This window comes from Ogataea haglerorum (assembly GCF_019207285.1).
Source record: "Ogataea haglerorum isolate 81-453-3 chromosome Unknown 81-453-3_NODE_5_length_632335_cov_97.011461, whole genome shotgun sequence".
In the NCBI taxonomy this organism is placed as follows: Eukaryota; Fungi; Ascomycota; class Pichiomycetes; order Pichiales; family Pichiaceae; genus Ogataea; species Ogataea haglerorum.
The window spans coordinates 20242-37669 of NW_025065155.1; the positions used below are offsets into that span (position 1 = coordinate 20242).

At 39.3% G+C, this 17428-nt stretch overlaps 11 protein-coding genes across 11 annotated transcripts; 7 read left to right on the forward strand and 4 right to left on the reverse strand.

Moving 5' to 3' along the window:
- Positions 1–142: 142 nt before the first annotated feature.
- On the forward strand, positions 143–1279 carry KL911_001952 (uncharacterized protein; the record flags this gene model as incomplete). The annotated part of the gene is made up of 1 exon (XM_043196967.1): positions 143–1279. The coding sequence occupies one exon, from the start codon at positions 143–145 to the stop codon at positions 1277–1279; it is 1137 nt and encodes a 378-aa protein (XP_043054957.1).
- A 411-nt stretch (positions 1280–1690) lies between these two features.
- KL911_001953 (uncharacterized protein) lies at positions 1691–2734 on the forward strand (the record flags this gene model as incomplete). The annotated part of the gene is made up of 1 exon (XM_043196968.1): positions 1691–2734. One exon carries the CDS (start codon positions 1691–1693, stop codon positions 2732–2734), a length of 1044 nt encoding a protein of 347 aa, XP_043054958.1.
- A 245-nt stretch (positions 2735–2979) lies between these two features.
- Positions 2980–3672, forward strand: KL911_001954 (uncharacterized protein; the record flags this gene model as incomplete). The annotated part of the gene is made up of 1 exon (XM_043196969.1): positions 2980–3672. One exon carries the CDS (start codon positions 2980–2982, stop codon positions 3670–3672), a length of 693 nt encoding a protein of 230 aa, XP_043054959.1.
- A 137-nt stretch (positions 3673–3809) lies between these two features.
- KL911_001955 (uncharacterized protein) lies at positions 3810–4139 on the reverse strand (the record flags this gene model as incomplete). The annotated part of the gene is made up of 1 exon (XM_043196970.1): positions 3810–4139. One exon carries the CDS (start codon positions 4137–4139, stop codon positions 3810–3812), a length of 330 nt encoding a protein of 109 aa, XP_043054960.1.
- Positions 4140–4233: 94 nt separating this feature from the next.
- Positions 4234–5970, forward strand: KL911_001956 (uncharacterized protein; the record flags this gene model as incomplete). The annotated part of the gene is made up of 1 exon (XM_043196971.1): positions 4234–5970. One exon carries the CDS (start codon positions 4234–4236, stop codon positions 5968–5970), a length of 1737 nt encoding a protein of 578 aa, XP_043054961.1.
- Positions 5971–6328: 358 nt separating this feature from the next.
- KL911_001957 (uncharacterized protein) lies at positions 6329–8779 on the forward strand (the record flags this gene model as incomplete). The annotated part of the gene is made up of 1 exon (XM_043196972.1): positions 6329–8779. The coding sequence occupies one exon, from the start codon at positions 6329–6331 to the stop codon at positions 8777–8779; it is 2451 nt and encodes an 816-aa protein (XP_043054962.1).
- Positions 8780–8833: 54 nt separating this feature from the next.
- On the reverse strand, positions 8834–9058 carry KL911_001958 (uncharacterized protein; the record flags this gene model as incomplete). The annotated part of the gene is made up of 1 exon (XM_043196973.1): positions 8834–9058. The coding sequence occupies one exon, from the start codon at positions 9056–9058 to the stop codon at positions 8834–8836; it is 225 nt and encodes a 74-aa protein (XP_043054963.1).
- Positions 9059–10183: 1125 nt separating this feature from the next.
- On the forward strand, positions 10184–11305 carry KL911_001959 (uncharacterized protein; the record flags this gene model as incomplete). Its single annotated transcript, XM_043196974.1, has 1 exon — positions 10184–11305. One exon carries the CDS (start codon positions 10184–10186, stop codon positions 11303–11305), a length of 1122 nt encoding a protein of 373 aa, XP_043054964.1.
- A 34-nt stretch (positions 11306–11339) lies between these two features.
- Positions 11340–12701, reverse strand: KL911_001960 (uncharacterized protein; the record flags this gene model as incomplete). Its single annotated transcript, XM_043196976.1, has 1 exon — positions 11340–12701. The coding sequence occupies one exon, from the start codon at positions 12699–12701 to the stop codon at positions 11340–11342; it is 1362 nt and encodes a 453-aa protein (XP_043054965.1).
- Positions 12702–12769: 68 nt separating this feature from the next.
- KL911_001961 (uncharacterized protein) lies at positions 12770–13159 on the forward strand (the record flags this gene model as incomplete). The annotated part of the gene is made up of 1 exon (XM_043196977.1): positions 12770–13159. One exon carries the CDS (start codon positions 12770–12772, stop codon positions 13157–13159), a length of 390 nt encoding a protein of 129 aa, XP_043054966.1.
- Positions 13160–14472: 1313 nt separating this feature from the next.
- KL911_001962 (uncharacterized protein) lies at positions 14473–16011 on the reverse strand (the record flags this gene model as incomplete). The annotated part of the gene is made up of 1 exon (XM_043196978.1): positions 14473–16011. One exon carries the CDS (start codon positions 16009–16011, stop codon positions 14473–14475), a length of 1539 nt encoding a protein of 512 aa, XP_043054967.1.
- Positions 16012–17428: the final 1417 nt, after the last annotated feature.

Genomic DNA, 17428 nt, shown 5'->3' on the forward strand with positions numbered 1-17428 from the left:
TTTTTGTTTTTGAGGAACGTTAAATTTTATTTTTGCTTTGATAACCTTTGCTTTGCATAAAATTTACTCCATTATCGAATAATTGAGACTATAAGGAAATAAGAAAAACGCTTTTCGCGATTTTCGTTATATACTTCGATACATGGAACACTTGAATATTTTGACTTTAAACGACGAACTTGAAGTAGAGGGAGGTTTGCTGAATTTGTCACTGGCAAACACGACAGATAATATTGTCGCGGAGAAAAATTCGGATGAGGATGTCTCCATGCATGATGTATCTTTTTACGAGGACCAAGAAGAAACAGGTGACATGGATGGTCAAATACCAAGCACCATTGATGTTCTTAAAGAACAATTGAAACAGTCGTCTAGCATTATTGATATTTTTCATCCAACCGAGTCGGGCGCTCGCTTAGCTCAATCAGGAAGGCACATTAATAAGATTCAGAGAAATGCAGATATCGAGATTAGAGGTGATTCAGATTTTCAGCATATTGAAGAATTTCCTTTGCGCTACGATGGGGCTTCATCAAAAACCACACAACGAACCCGAATCGAAAATGGGAACGAAAGTTTGCCTTTGGAAGCCAGGGCAAGAGGAACGAAACCTAATAACGTTCAAGTTCACAACCACTATTACTTTTCTTTCAGTTTGCCTCCAGTGGACTCTGAATTGCTTCCTGAACCATGGACACAGGAGTCAAAACCTTGCTTCAAAATACCATATTTACTCTTGACTTATCTACAAATATTTTTGAACACTTTGGCGGCATGTTACTGCCTGAAACTTGGCTATGAAGGAGTGCAAGGCATCAAGTTTGATATCGCAAGAGCGGTAAAACAAAAAATTCATGCTTCTTATTTTGAAATAGAAGCGTGCCGAAGAAAATATGTTGAGAATCATTGCGATCCCTATACTCGACTTCCAGCTTTACAGGAAACGTGCTTACAATGGGAAGCTTGCATGAATAGAAACCCATTCCTCTCAGTGTCCTATTCCAGTCTTTTAGCGGAGATTTTTGGAACCATTTTGAGCTCTTTTGCAGAGCCTTTAAATGTCAAAAGTTTCTCATTACTTTTCATGATCATGGGCTTTTGTTATTTGTCTAATTTTGGGTGCGGATTTCTGAGGTGTGGTACATACTACGGCTGGAATGATAAAGGCACCAACCTGGATGTCAAAGCGTTAAAGACACCCACGACGCGGTCAAGTTCCCAAAAAACTTCCAATCAAATTATTCTACCTGAATGCGCCGATGATACGCAAGACCACTGAAACTCAATATTAATTGTGGACTCAAACGTGGTAGTTTTGTGGGAACTAAAAAATGCATTTAGCAAATTAGTGCCAAATTCGTTGAGAATTTGAGGTGCAAAGGCGAACTAAAAGCCAGCCACGCTGCTGCATAAAAAATTGAAGCCCTTTGATTGATGCCTTTTGATTACTACATTGGGAAATAGCCAAATAGAAATACACTAAAATGATAATAAGCTAATGTTAATATTACATATATCTTGCTTTAAACTGTTTTCTTTTATCAGTTGCCGAAAAATCACCAAGATGGCTGGTCTCTATATACCGATTAATGATCTGCTCTCCTTAATTTGTCATGCCATAATTGTTGTCCCAAGTCTGGTATAAATTCACTCAGCTCGCTGGCACTCACATCATTCCGGCTCTGTTGAAATGAAATCATCCTGCTTTTTAATTTCTCTGTTTTTCGCAAGCCTCTTCTATAAAACACTTGCAGAGGAGGCGATTTTTCAAAGGGACGACAATTGTGTTGTGAACTTCCATACGGTTGTCAAGTATGAATTCGTGTATGCTAGCGGGGAAAAGTCAGATTCGTCTACCAAATCTCGTCCGGATTCCACTTCGAGCAGCAAAAACTTTGCTGATCCTCACAATACGCATATTTCTCAGGTTTTAAGTTCCTCATCTGATATGTCGCCGACTATAACTCCTCTTATCGAAACATCCACAAATGGACTTGGTCCGTCTTCGTCTGACCCTGAGACTCTGAAGTCGAGCTCGACCTTTTCAACGCTGTCAGAATCCAGCAGGGCTACTTTTGATATTAGTGCTGAATCCAACAGTGTGATAATATCGTCATCATCAACGGAAACCGCAGCAGTCACAAATTCTTATGTCTCTTCATCTACAGCAATCGCCACCCCATCATCATCATCATCATCGTCAGTGCTCACGTCTTCATCAACGTCATCGACATCATCAACAAGTTCGTCTGTATCCACTTCATCGCTATCATCCTTCGCCCAGACGTATTTGAATAGGCACAATCATTTCAGAGCCTTGCATGAAGATACTCCTAACCTAACATGGAATGAGGATGTAGCTGAAGTTGCACAAAAATACGCTGACGCTTACACATGCAATGGGGAATTGGTGCATTCAGGAAACTCTTTGGATGGCCAAAGTCTCGGTGAAAACTTAGCTTATGGCTACAATTTTGCTACCGCTGGTGCCGTTGATGCCTGGTATAGCGAGATTAATCAGTACAACTACGCAGATCCAGGATATTCAGAAGCTACGGGACATTTCACGCAGTTGATCTGGAAATCATCTACTGATGTTGGCTGCGCTTACAAATACTGCGGTTCTTACTTGGGCTATTACATCGTATGCAACTATTTGCCAACAGGTAATCTTGTGTTGAGCGGTGATCCAAGTTATTTCTTCAAACAAAATGTGATGCCTCTAAAATCATGATGTACATTACTACAAAACACCCTTGCGCGGAATATTCGCTCAATACAATAGACGTTTTTATTTGACACGTAAAAAATGTAATTTGCCAGAAAAAACCTTTACCGATTATCGGATACCAGATTATGTAAAGGTCATCTTTTACCAGCAGTATATAATATCAAGACTACGATTACAGTTAAATGATAAAAATGTTTAGGTGCTGCTTAAGTATATCGGCTAAAGGCATCCAGGCTTCCAATAAGTGTATGATTCGGTTCCTTTCACTAAAAACTGTTGGCACACCGAATGACAATGCGCTTAAGTTTGTTTCCACAGATTTCAAGTTTCTTCCAGGGTCTTTAAACACTGCTGTCGAGGTCAACGATCTTCCTGAGGCGTCGGAAAGATCTCCTTTAGCATCAGAGCTCTTCAAAGTTAACGGCGTGAAATCTCTACTTATTGGGCACAATTTTATCACTGTAAGTAAGGTTGATCCCGAGCTTTCTAATAATCCTGACTTGCATTGGGATAAGTTGTCTACAAAGGTGATGAATGTGATAACTAATGCTGTTGATTCCAATATTCCGGTTCTCAACCCCGAATACCTGAACGAAATAGTGAGATTGCAGGATGAAGCTCAAGAAGACGATGACGATGTAACCTATGAGATCAAAGAACTTATAAATACGAGAATCCGCCCAGCACTTCAGGATGATGGAGGTGATATTCATTTCAGATCGTTCGATCCAGAAACTGGAACGGTCTATCTTAAACTACAAGGTGCATGCAAATCCTGTTCTCTCAGTGAGGACACCTTGAAGAACGGCATTGAAAGTATGCTCAAACATTATATCCCCGAAGTGGAAGAGGTGAAAGCAGTTTTGGATCCTGAAGAAGAGATTGCTTTACAGGAGTTCGAGAAGCTGGAGAGAAAATTGAAACAACAGCAAACTTTATGATGAGAGCGAGGGCTCTTGCAAGATGCAGATATACGCTACTTATCCGCTTACCTCTGAGTTGTAATAATGATATCAGACACCAAAGTCAACAATTCACGAATCATATATGAGTATAGAGAAGATACGGGAAACATCGATTAACCGATATCCTTGAGCCCTATTCTATTCGCATAGCGTTCACATCTTTCAGCAAATTTGAAATCCAGTTGTGTAATGCCCTGAGCATCATGGGTAGTAAGGTGGATAGTGACTTTATTATATAGTGTAGTGACTTTAGGATGATGTCCACAGAGGTGCGCTCTTAGAGCAACTTTTGTCAAAAATGCCCAGGTATCCTCGAAGTTTTGAAATGTGTATTCTCTCTCAAGGAAATGCCTGGGGTCTAATACCCACTTGCGTAAACCCAATTGATCTTTAATCTGCAAAGCTTGTTCTAGGGACAATCTTGTCATTTTGGTTTTCAACATGGTCGAAATATATTCATGAAACTATAAGAGATTACTTTGCAGATTTAGAGAAAAAATTAATGAATAATCCTATCCAGTTGCCAATACGCATGGCATGGCGTCAGCAATTTATCTTCTTGATCTAGAGCTCAATATCATCATACAAAGAGAATACAAGAATGATCTCAACTCTCAATCGATTATAGAATACTTTAAGAAGGCTCAAGCAGGTTCTCAATGCCCCGTTGTGTCATTTAATGGCGCCCATTTTGCTTATACTAGATGTGACGATATATATCTCATGAGCCCCATTTTTGACAACTCGAATATAGCATGTCTCATCACTTTTTTATCAAAAACTGGAGTCTTATTGGGTCAATACATGAACCAAAGAATTACATCAGAATCTATTAAAGATAATTACATTCTTGTTTATGAACTTTTTGATGAGGTACTAGATTATGGGATTCCTCAACTAACAGACTTCAACATTTTGAAAGAATATATTAGTGCTAGTTCAGGTGGTGAAGCTATAAACTCCAGTATCTCTCGTACGCCCACTAACAACATTTCCTGGAGACCAAAGGGGATTTTCTACAGTAAGAACGAAATATTCATAAATTTCACGGAGAGCATTAAGTTTAAATACAACTTCAATACCAGGCATATTATGCTCAACACAATTGATGGAGAAGTTGAATGCAAGTGTTATTTAAGTGGAATGCCTATTTTGAAAATGGGGATGAATGAAACGTTCAGCAGAGACGACAAACTCGAAAGATTGGTATTCACTAACTTGAAATTTCATCAGTCGGTAAATCTCTCACATGTCCAGGACTTTATAACATTCGTGCCCCCTGATGGCACATTCAAGCTTTTTAGCTATAAAATCTCCAACACTATGCGACTGAAGCCTTTAATAATGATAAGGCCCAAATTCAAAGTCTTCAGAAAAAACGGCATTTGTAAATTACGCGTCAAGGTGGAAATCAAGACGAGCTTCAAAAGACGGTACTCACTTCGTGATGTGAAAATACACATTCCGTTGATGATTCCTTTGAGGCATCTAAAAGTCAACTTCAATGAGCCGTTGAAGTTTAAAACAAAATTGGGATCCGTTTCATACAATATAGAGAGAAATTGTATTTCATGGATGATTTCGAAACTGGAAGGCAATTCCAGAGGTGAAATGCAAAGTGAGATGAATCTTTTACATTATAAAACGATTGAAAAACAGCATAACACGAACTTTCATCTCCTCAAGCAAGACAAGAATGATCTGATATATTATGATTTGGAAGAAGAATTCAAAGTACTAGCCAACTCAAGCTCCTTTAATGCGAAGCAAGTTTCCTCAATAAATATAGAGTTTGATTTGATTTCAGCTCTTTACAGTGATCTCAAGGTTACTTACTTAAAGATTGAAGAACCTCAATTCAAATTTCAGAGTTTTCCTTGGGTGAAGTATACAGTGTCATGCCGAGACGAAGACTACTCATTTACGCTGAGTGATGATTTGTTCGAAATTGATTTAACTCCTGATGAGATAAAGGAAGTAGAAGATTCTCACAGTGGGCTGCAAAATAAAGTGACATCAGAATTGTCTTTCATAAATAACGACATACATTTAAAAAAGTTTCAAATATCAGGCAGTTCGCAATTGCAATCAGAAACTCATGGACGTATACTGGATTTTGAAGAGTATACACTTGAAGAAGATACTGTTAGCATTCGTACAGAACTTTCACCTTCACGCGACGGAACATCTTTCGAGGAACTTGAACAGAATGATTTGCCAAGGGATGATGGTACATATAATAAAACAACGGTTCTTGATAATCGTCAAAATTGATCGATGGATTGATCCATCATATAGCTGTTCCTATTGTTCAATGATACTTCAAACACGTACTGTCAATTCCGTATGCGCAACAAATAACTCGAGCCTTGAAAGTAGTTCAGCAAGGAGAGCGGCATGAAAAAATGACTTGACTTTGTAAATTGCCTTTACGGATCGATCCTCTCTTGTCGAGCTCAGATCACCTGCACGTATAGAAACGTTACTATAAAAATGTAACTACAACTAACTATTTTCCAAAAGATTATTGTCACTGTTCACAAAGAAAACCGTACATCACCCATCAATCAATCAATCTTTTTCTATGAGTGTACTATTTATAATTTTCTTTCCCTGAGAAGAAGCAATAATAATGGTGAAGTTTAGGAATTACGCACTTGATTTAGGATATCCAATCTACGGAGCAAAGTTTGTCAGCGACAAGATTTTGGTTGTTGCAGGAGGCGGAGGAGAGGGAAACAATGGAATTCCCAATAAAATTACAGCCCTTTTGATTCAGCCACAGAACTCCAAGAAGCCCATCAAACGGTACAGAGAACTGGTCCTGAATGAACAAGAGGATTGCCCGATGTCCCTAGATGCAAATAATAATCAGATCTTAGTTGGAATCAATGAAAATTCAGAGTCAATTAGGCGAGGAGTTAACAAACATCTGAGGAAGTTTAAATATCATAATGATCACTTGAAGTTTGTCGAGAGTTGTCAAATTCATCCAGGAAATAATCCTCAGCATTACCAAAAACTGACTAAAATGACTAAGGATGCTACACTGGGCGTTATCGCGATGAGCGATGAACCCTCATCTCTATATATTGTGGATATGTCGGGCGATCTTGAGGAAAAATTCAAAATTGTGACTGTTGGCGATGTGAAAGACATCAGCATTTCTCCTGACGGCAAAATGATGTGTTACATTACATCGAGCCATTTTGAAGCAATATCGACGGTGACTGGGAGGTCTATTTTCAAGAGTAAGATTAATTTTTGGATGTCAAAGATTGAATTTTATGATAACAATATGGTTATAATAGCAGGGTCTAGCAAAACTGGAGTGATGGTCGGGAAATTTTCGATTGCGAAATCTGCAGTGACGAAAACTACTCTTCTAGCGAAAGCTTTAAAAGGAGTAACCTCATTGGACACTAATAGTCAATGCGGTTTGATTGCTTTGGGAGGATCTGATTGTTCGGTCTTGCTGGTTAGATCGCATGATCTGAAGTTGCTGAAGAAGCTTGATAAAGTGCATGGTTTTGCAATTACGAGGGTTGTTTTCTCTGAAAATGGTGAGTACCTTGCATCGGTATCAGCGGCAAATACCGTGAATATCATAGAGCTACCCTCAAAGCTTGTTGAGTTGAAACCGTTGTACTTATCACTGTTTCAGGTTCTGTCCTCAATTATAGTTGCATGTTTGATAGCATTTGCTCTGCAATACCTCCATGTCAACGGATACATCCACCAAATACAGACGAAAGCAGTTGAATACTATAGGTCCAAACAATTAACGGACTCGTCACACTATTTCACAATCCAACCGATTGCTTCAAGTGAAGTGTTCCCTAAGGGACCGCTTTCCACTACCATATGCATGCCTAGCTCTTCCTATGTATCCAATTTGCCTACGGATAACTGGACAGAAGAAGCGCATAGAATCAGTGAACCACAGGATATGGAGACTAGTGAGTATACATTTCTGAAACCAGTTAAAACGCTCGCAAACAATATGCAAAACGTTTGTAGCAGTGTTACAAGGTCCTTGGAAACTAACGGCCACGAGAAGCAGATATCGTTGAAGACTGAACCTGAAATATCTGGGTATCAGAACATGGATTTCCTTACGACGTCTGGAGAAAGTGAATCAGAAGTTAAGAAAAGTACGAAGACACTGACAGTTGTTGAAACTGTCTTAGAGACCCAAACTTCTATTATTAGAAGCACTCAAATATCGACCTCAATTGCGACTGTCTTAACTACTGATGTGCAAAGTATAACTGAAATCGTCTATCTGACTCCGGACTTGAATGATCTTTCCATCAATGTTTCGAATTCAGTGCTTTCAACCAAATCAAAACCGAGAAACTGGGACTCAATTGTATCCGATTCCTATGTGAATTCAGATTTGAGGAATGCAGTCTCTGACGGGGAAGGAGAGCTGTCGTCTCCATCATCAAATATTGATCCCAATATTTACTCGACGGAGAGTATGAGTTTGACGAGTGTTCAAGATGCACCTCAGACATCAAAACATGGAACAGAAGAATTTTCTCACGATCCTTTTCCATCATTCCATAAGGGAATCAATAGGAACGAAGGAAACTCGGAAGAGAGATTGGTTACTTCCATATCTGATGAACATTTTGACGATCCAAAGATACAGTTGGATAATCCTGGACCACAAACGGATTCTGTTCAGTCGAATCTCCAGACTCTGAATCTCGTTCTCAGAGAAGGACAGGGCATCGGATACCAAAATAGAACTCCATCCGTCATCAATGATTATGCTACGAGCATGACTCATGAAGGAATTATGATAGTCAGACTAACCAGTTCGATGGCTCCGGAAATAACTGCAGATGTGAAACATTTTGCAAATTCTGCGATTAGTAAAACCGAAGACTATCAAGAGTCTTCGCAAGAGCCTGAAAAACTAGTTTTATTACTTGCTACACAAACGAAAACGCTAGATATTGGCGGAGGACGTCAGACAGAACTGGAATTATCTAAGAAACCCTACACGCTACATTCAGTTTTACCTAAGGCTCTCGAAAACGAGGATATAATATCGAATGATTTCCAAACCTGACCATTTCTAACTATGACCTATATAGTTTATGTATTTCAAGTAGCATAAAGTCAATTAGACTTCTCCAGTTCTTTTGCTGTTACAAGCCACTATCTTAAACTTATCGACATTCACTGTCTCGTTATCGTCAAATTTGATATTCACATCTTTTATCACAAAAGTCCAGACATCATCACAAAAGCGATATGTATGAAGATGGCCCTTAAAAGTAAGTTTTGACTTCACAGAATCTCTCAGATTATCTGAGGTGACTCTATCAAAGTTTGCTAGAACCTTCATCGCCAGCTGAGGTTGAATTCTTTGATCCCCAATTAAAGCATCCAGAGCATCTGTGAGCGAGGTTCCAATTCTTGATGTTAATAGGGATATGGGAAACTTTTGAACTTACGTGCTCCTTCTATAGAACTCATAATATGTGGGTGCATTCATATCAAGAGAATATCAAAACTAAGTAATTTTAAGTTGACTGAATGCAGCAGGTATGAGAAAATTCGGGGTGGATAGAGAATGATTACATAATAACAAATTTATACCTGCGAGAACTGTGGAATCGTTCATTATAGCATAGTCTATAGCCAAGCATATATGAGGAAAGTCGGTCTTGAGGTTAACTATAACTTGGCGTCAGGTTTAAATTGGATACGAGAAAACATGTTTTGAATACTCTAAGTCAGCAAGTATCTCGTATTGTGGCCGGATAAATCCAATCACTCGAAGTGAGAAGATTTCGCTGATCAGGAGCATGGGTGAAATTATGCCACATTCCGTGCAACAAAACTGACTCATTTTTAACTAGTCCTAAGAGATCAAGCTTGCTGATTCACAGCTAAGGATGTGGGGTTGGTCACGTAAGCAACAAATATATCTGTTCTCGATAGCCATTCTGACAAAATCATTACGTAATATTGAAGGGTCTAGATAAAGTATTGTCTAGTCATGTAATGAGATTCGCATCGCTCAGTCACGACTCAATTAGGGAAAACACTGTATAAAAAAATTGCACGACTGCTTGTGGGGGAAAGAGTCTGGCGATAGAACTATTTTCATGAGAGCCTATATTATATTGTAAGCAATTTAATTACCACATTCCAGCTGCAGTTCTCATACAATATGTACCAATTACGGCTATAATATCTAACTGGTGTTAAGTGAACGGAACAATCTCTTACAAGAAGTTCCTCTTTCGTACTTCAATCTCCTGAAAAATTCACATCATTCCAAACTATTGCTCATCTCGTAGCTAAAGTATCAGGAGCTGACTACGTTGCACTAAATGGTGGACACAATACAGGTTTGATTTCTTACGTAATACAGTGAAGGTTTTCGCTTGAACCTCCTTGACCGATAGAAAATATTATTTCAAAACTACCTAGTTAGTTGCGAAATTTGCAAATTTCCCTTCTTATGGCTGTTATATACTATAAGTTCAGGTCGCAACGTGATGACTTAATTTCGACGATCAAGTTTGATGGAACAGGGCTTACGGTGTTTGAGCTTAAACGAGAAATTATTTATGCTAATAAGCTGATCAATTCCACAGACACGGATATTTTATTATATCATGTTGAAGATCCAGATAAAGAGTATGAAGATGATAATGAAGTAATACAACGAGCATCAACAGTGCTAGTAAGAAGAACGTCAGGTGGCAAGAGAGGAAGAGGAAACATTTTGCGATATTTAGCAGGGAAACCAAGGATTGCGAAATCTCAAGTTCCCATTGCAGCCTCATCACCAGCACCAGCATCTGTGGTTCCTGCTAATGAAGATGACAGAATTAGACAGATGTTCAATCAACAGGATGATCAGTGGAATCAACAACAGGCCCTCATGGCCTCTGCGCAAAGGGTGGAAAGTAACAGGCAAAATTTGAAACTTGATGAAAACATTCCTGAATATTACATTTGTTACAAATGCGGTGAGAAAGGAAAACATCATATTAGAAACTGCCCAAAGAATAATGATCCTAACTGGGATGGAATCAGGATAAAGAAAACGACTGGAATACCTAAGTCCTATTTGCGGACTGTTGATAACCCGACTGATATCGTCAACGAACCTAATCAGAATTTCATGGTGAACGAAGAAGGAAAATACGTGGTCGCAGTTGCTGATAAGAAAGCATGGCAAAGATATCAAACCATTCAGCAATCAAGGCAAGCTGAAGATGATCTCCAGATTGAAGATCCTGAGCTGAGAGATTCTCATTCAGGTAAGCTTTGGAAAAGTCCTGTAAGAACCAAGTGCTGCAAACAACTGTACTCAAGACCCTATATTGAAGATATACTCATGGAGTCAGATTTCAAGTGTCCGCACTGTGGTCAAGAGGAAATATATCTTGATTCTCTTGAACCTGACGAGGAATTACAGCGAAAAGTAGACAATTACGTGAAACAGCTTAAGAGAAAAAATTACGCGGAAGAAGAGCCAAACAAACGGCAGCACCTGGCTACAATGATACCTACGATGATGCCATTCATGCCGTTTCCTGCCCCCATGTCTTTATCAACTAATAACAAGAAGTAATAATCAACTGTCACTGATTCATTTTTCACAAAAATTACTTTTCACCATCGCTATATGATATGACGGCCCACTTTCCACTCGAGCACCACAATTCTCCGTATTCGTTTCCTAGGCTTTTCCAGTACTGCGAGAGTTCTTCGTCCTTCCCAGGCGGCAAGCCTGCGCAAACATCTGCCTTACACGTCCTTAATGCAAGAATATGGATTTTTGAGCTTGCTAGTGCATCGATTGCTGTGGTAAACGGAGTATCTCTCGGCCAACGTCTGTCTCCGGTCAATTTTCTGTAATTCAGGTCACCTTTAACAATCACTAAACAGGAATTTTGAAAATACTTGTATAGATCGGCCCCTCCGTACTTAGTCTCCGAAGGGCTCAAATTCCAGTAATCTAGATCCACTGTCCAGAATTCCGAGTCTTGCAATTCAATCTTCCCTTGGTTTCTATAACTTTCAAGCTTTGAGATCAGGAAGTCGATTTCGAATCTGTGCTCATCGAATATAGATGAATCTTTTAAATCGTTGATCAAATTGTGATAATCCTTTATCATAGTATCACTCACCATCCATGGTCTACATTTACAATGCAAAACCACTTTATCGACGATTTTCGTGTCAAGTAACAGCAAGCTGAGCATCAAATCTGTGAACAACTCAAATCCTGCATTATCCAACACAAAATCGACTCGTCTTTTTGCCAATGGTAAAGAATGAAGACGGTTCCAAGCTTGAGGTAGATCGTTGCATAATATATTTTTTGAGGAATTTGCTCTCGCCTCTTTGCCTTGAACAGATTTGATATCATCTAAAGATGCGTTTGCTAGCAACGATAAGTCGGTAGCATTACCCCACAAGGAAACATCAACGAACTCTTCAAATAATAATTGCAAACTCTCCAAATCCAGCTCATTATCTTTTTTCTCCTGAATTTGGCTATTCAGCTGCTTATATCTAATGGCAAGCTCGTATATCCCAAGGGCTGATGACTTGAATGTTTCTCTCTTGAGCCTGTCAAATACATCAAATTCTAGCCACTTTGACTTGGTTTTGAAAATTGTATCCAGACGTCTGTAGAGGTAACACTCACAGAATAACCAAGGGCCAGTCAACCAAGTAACTTCTCCAATCTTTGACAAAGTTTCATTATAGGACTTCAATCCCGGAATGAAAAGGCTGGAAAAAGGCGTGAGACAGGAATTGGCTTGTATTTCTTCAACCAGTTGGATGATTTCCTGAACAATTTGGGCTCCTTCCGTTTTTGCGTCGATATCTTCTCTAATTGAGATTTCACGAGTCGTGTCATCGATTGCAGTGTGAAGAATTTTTGGCCATCTCGACCTGGCTGTCGAAAAGCCAAAGGAGTGTGGATCACTGTTATAATATGGAGGTGGAATGGTCATTTTAACCAAAAAAGTCGTGTTGCGAAGATCACAAAAATCTCACAAAAATGACCTACATAATAATTCTGATGAAAATCAAAACCCAATTAGGCAACTCTCCGACAATACTAACTAATACGGTAATTGGATTAGGCATTTATTTATCTGAGTCCTCAAATGAGTCTATGTCCCGATGGGTCAAATTCGAATATATCTATCTGATCAAGGTTCAATATTTCCTTCTCGTTGATGCAAGTTTGAAAGACCTCATTACATCTGTTGTTGATATCCCAAGCTCTTCAATCAAGAGCTCCCATCTATACTTTAGCCCAAAGCCATTCTCTCATGACACTGTACCATCCAAACTACATACTAGCGAGGTCGATCTGTTCTTGAGTTCAAGGGACGCCCGTTCTGCTCTGGTCAAATACAAGGACGTGCCAATTACCACTGCCAGCACATCCGGCTGCGGTGGCTAATATGTCACACCTTTCTCTCACCACCCTAGGGCTTTGTTCAATAAGTTGGAGTGAAACCCAAGAGGAGGTTTTTTGCATTTTCTGAATGGACTGTGTCTTCTTTTTCTGTTTGGTAACTGTAACATTAATTCCATTGTTGCCTCTCACGGTTACCTTTGATGATGTGATGAGTCTTGCAAATTTTGGACTTCCAGGCTCAATTTCAAAGCAATACCTGGTTTGGGGATCAGTTCTTGTCGCTAGTATCCGTTTCATGTACCACGGGTATTTGTACGCCTATACGTAAATTCCACTATATCGTACTGGGTACTCATGCGGAACAAATTGGTTACGTTTTGGTTGCCTGATTGATTAAGGTGAAGACCACGGTAGCAATTGATTCAATTGAGGTTCAAAATGCAGTCAAGCCTTGCTTTGACAATGGCTTCCAGTGATTCTTTCTGAACGAATAAAGTCATCAGATTATATAGGCCATGAGAGTACCTATGATGTCAACTGGTTTCATCACTTTACCATCAGCAAGGACAATTTTCAGCGCAATCGCGTTGTTCTTTAGCAGAACCAACGTGATTGCATTAGTCCTCGGGGCATGAATCCTAAGATTCCACCTATCATTGAGCAAGGACCAGGATCAGGCCCTAACATCAATTCATGGCCTTCTAGGAACTCATTGATTTTTATTCAACCAATACAAGGCAGAAGAACTACTACACCGAGATCTTCATTTATTTCAAAGTTTGATTTGATATATCCAGAATCGAGATATTCCTTCTTCATTTCTAATGCATTTGGCCTTAATAGAATCCAATTAAAAACTCGTACGTCAGGATCACTCAATTCGTGGTAAGCCTGCATACTCTTGGAAATTTGTAATCTATCGTTTGCGCGTATACAATATGTTATGATCTCTTATATACTTCGAAGGAACAAAGTTAGAAGAGTCACTCAATCCAATTCCAGGATCGCTAGACATGTATGTAGTAAGGGGCTCCTCCAAAAAATTGTTCCTTTTTTGTATACCGCGTTGTCTCTGAGTGACATACGTCGGAAGGTAGACAACCAACTGCTGTGATCGAGGAGCTTATTTTTTCTTCAATGATTGATGCGTAGTTCAAACCCTCTTTCATGTCCGCAATTCCATCTCCAAATTTTAGAAAGGAGCAGGTATCCCGAACTGAAATTTGCTCTCACCCTATAATATTTCCAGATAGAAATTATTTCCGGACAATACACATAAACGCTGGATTGAGATTCAAAATCTCCTCAGTATTTTGAGTATTAAGCTAAAATAAATAGAACGACTTAGAATGTGACTAGGCTGCATCGGCAGTGCCTCCATAGATTTTGTTCATTGTTTCTTGAGCTCCACTTCGCACAATCTTGTTACCGTCCGTGTCATTATCTATCGGAACTGACTTATTCTCTATTCGCTGTTGTTTCCAAAAAAGGGTTTCCGAGCCTCCCAAGGCCCCGATGCGCATTGTAGCTAGCAAATTTCTTGCTGCATTGGAGTGTTGATAAACTGCACCATTGAAGGCAGTGGTGGCATCTTTCCCATGTGCAGCTTTGATTAACGGCAATCCTCCTGGATGATCTTTTGCAAAGGGAGTGATATCATGAATGATCCCTGAAACTACCACTAGAAATCTGTTCTCAGATTTCTCAGCCAGTCTTCGAAATTCATCTGGCGAGAATACTGGTAACTTTTCAATGGGAATTCCCCAATTCAATTGCGAACGTTTGTTGTCAATTAGTTTCTGCTGCTGTTGAACATAGGACATTTCAACTGTCGAATTGGAAGTCTTCTTCAGACCTCTGACACAATGCAAACAACAGAGTAATTTTATTAGCCATCTAGTAGGATCAAATTCATACCAAACATTGCTATTCCGGTAATCCATAGGAAATTCATAGTGAAAATTCAAATTTCCCTCACCCAGTGTGATGAGATTAAGTAGCACGTTGTTTCTGGGGGACTTGCCATCATTGTATGGTCTAGTACCAATGGTATGACCAAAGGAGCTAGTTGCAAAGATAGAATGTTGGGCTAGAGCTGTTTTAAAAAATCCGGCATATATCAATCCACCGATATAATCATTCCAAAACCATCCGCAAATAAGGCTTGGTATCATGAGACCAACAGTTATAAATAGTAGAACATAATTATCTGCCTGCCACTTAACAACTTTCTTGTTAGGAAGCTCGTCGAGTTTACTCTCCCTGATGGCTCTGGAGACTTTGAGATTATGAATTATTATCATCCATCCACAATGACTAAATAGGAAACCCCTTCTAATATTGTGAGGATCTATATCGGAGACATCGCAGTATCTATGATGTGCACGATGAGACGAGCACCAATTTTTCGCAGAAGTTATTCCCGCTCCTGAGGCTAAGGCCGCTAAAACGAAAACCAGTTTTTCGCTTTCAATGTCAAATGAGCTGTGTGAGAGGTATCTATGATAGAGCACATTTACTGACATGAGCGTACAACAATGGAGAAATGCAGTAAAATAAAGTGTCTGCTTGTAGGGTCTAGCATTATACGAAAAACATAATATCAACCCAATGATCGGACAGAGGATGATCAGCGTGAAATTTTTCCAATGAATATGTCTATACCAATTTCTCAAAGTCCAGGATCTCTCTGAAATGTGCCTTCTAAGAATTGTTGATGCTGTATGGGTTGTCTGGATCTTTTTGATGGTTTTTTTGACTTTTGCGATTTGTCCTTGCCTACCGTATTCTTGAACATACTGAAGCGGAGAGTCTTGCTGGCTTGCAGTATCCCCCGAAACCAGGATGTTGTACTTTCTCAATTCAGACTCCGGGTACTCAGCTTCTGGAATCATTAGTGTATCTATTCGTGCACAGACAACGACCAAATAATTTTATAAAAATTAATCCTGATTGCCACTTTTGGTGCGACGACTAAACTTACCAGGGCATCGAGATTCAACTACAAGAAAAGAACTTTTAACAACAATTTCACTCGTCACTCTGTAGAAAAGCCACGCGAGTAGTAATTATTCATGTTAGTTACAACTCGTAAAACTTGATTCCGAGTTTTCTTCCTGACAAAACTCTAACACCAATTGTAATTCAGTCTTTTGTTTCCCTTCCGGAATAGGCTATTGTTTAGCATTGATATGCAGATCTGGCTTTGGAGAAATAACAGCGTCAATGAGAAGCTTGATAACATCCTCTTTCTTACTTTCACAAGTTTTCTTGATGTTTGCAAGCTCATCTTTAACCTGCTCTTCCGCCTCCATTTCAAGCTTTTGATTCGAGCCCTGAAATTCTTCTTCGTATTTCTTGAGCTCCGCCTCTTTCTTTAGCCTATACTGTTCAATTTCCTTCTGCGCATCAAATTTGGCATCCTTCAGTTTTTGTGCGCGATCTAGTTCGTTAGTCTATCATGTGATTGAAGACTAGTGGACTTACATTGTCTTGCCTGAGACACAATCTCCTGTGCTTCTTTTTCAGTCTGAAAAGTGACATTAGTTCAGGCAACATCTAACAATCGATACTTACTTTCAACAAACTCTGAATTCCGGACTACATTGTCGTTAGGCTCGGTCACTAAAAATGACTATGGCGGCCACTTACCATATCTCAATATTTGCTATTAGTCCAATGGTAGATAAAATGATCAAACCTGTAATCGTTGAAATTCTGTCTATAATAATAGTTCTTGTAATGTTTTTGTCCTTCCATAGTGCAGCCAATTTGTTCATTGCTCAAATGACCCTGATTTTATTTTGGCAGACACACTATCGTATGAGCCGCAATATATCCTGTCCATAGTCCGAGATAGTTCAGCGTACGCCACCAAACATTGGGTCTAGCTCAAGTTGAAGAGAGAAAACCTCGATCATGTTAGCAATATCTTAACTTTGCTGTCTACCGTGAAGTAGTGCGTCGGAAATCAAAGTCTTGAAAATACTCGTGCAATTTATCAGATGTGGTTCATTATTCTCCTGTGCGAAAACATCTCCAAACTATAACCACAGAAGTACTCGGGTATCATAGGAGCCTTGATCTAGAAAAAGAGCTCTGTTATCGTTCAAGTGTAGCTCAAGTACATGGGAGTTTTGAAGAATTGTGTGACAGGCCGAGCAGATGGGTTGATAACAATCACAAAACTGGGGTTCAAATGTTCACCTGTCGAGATACAGTGTAGTGCATTACTTAGACAAGATGAGAGACTGAAATATAGCGCCTCTTTATATTTTTGAGATAATTGTCAAGCTCTTTGATTGATGGTCT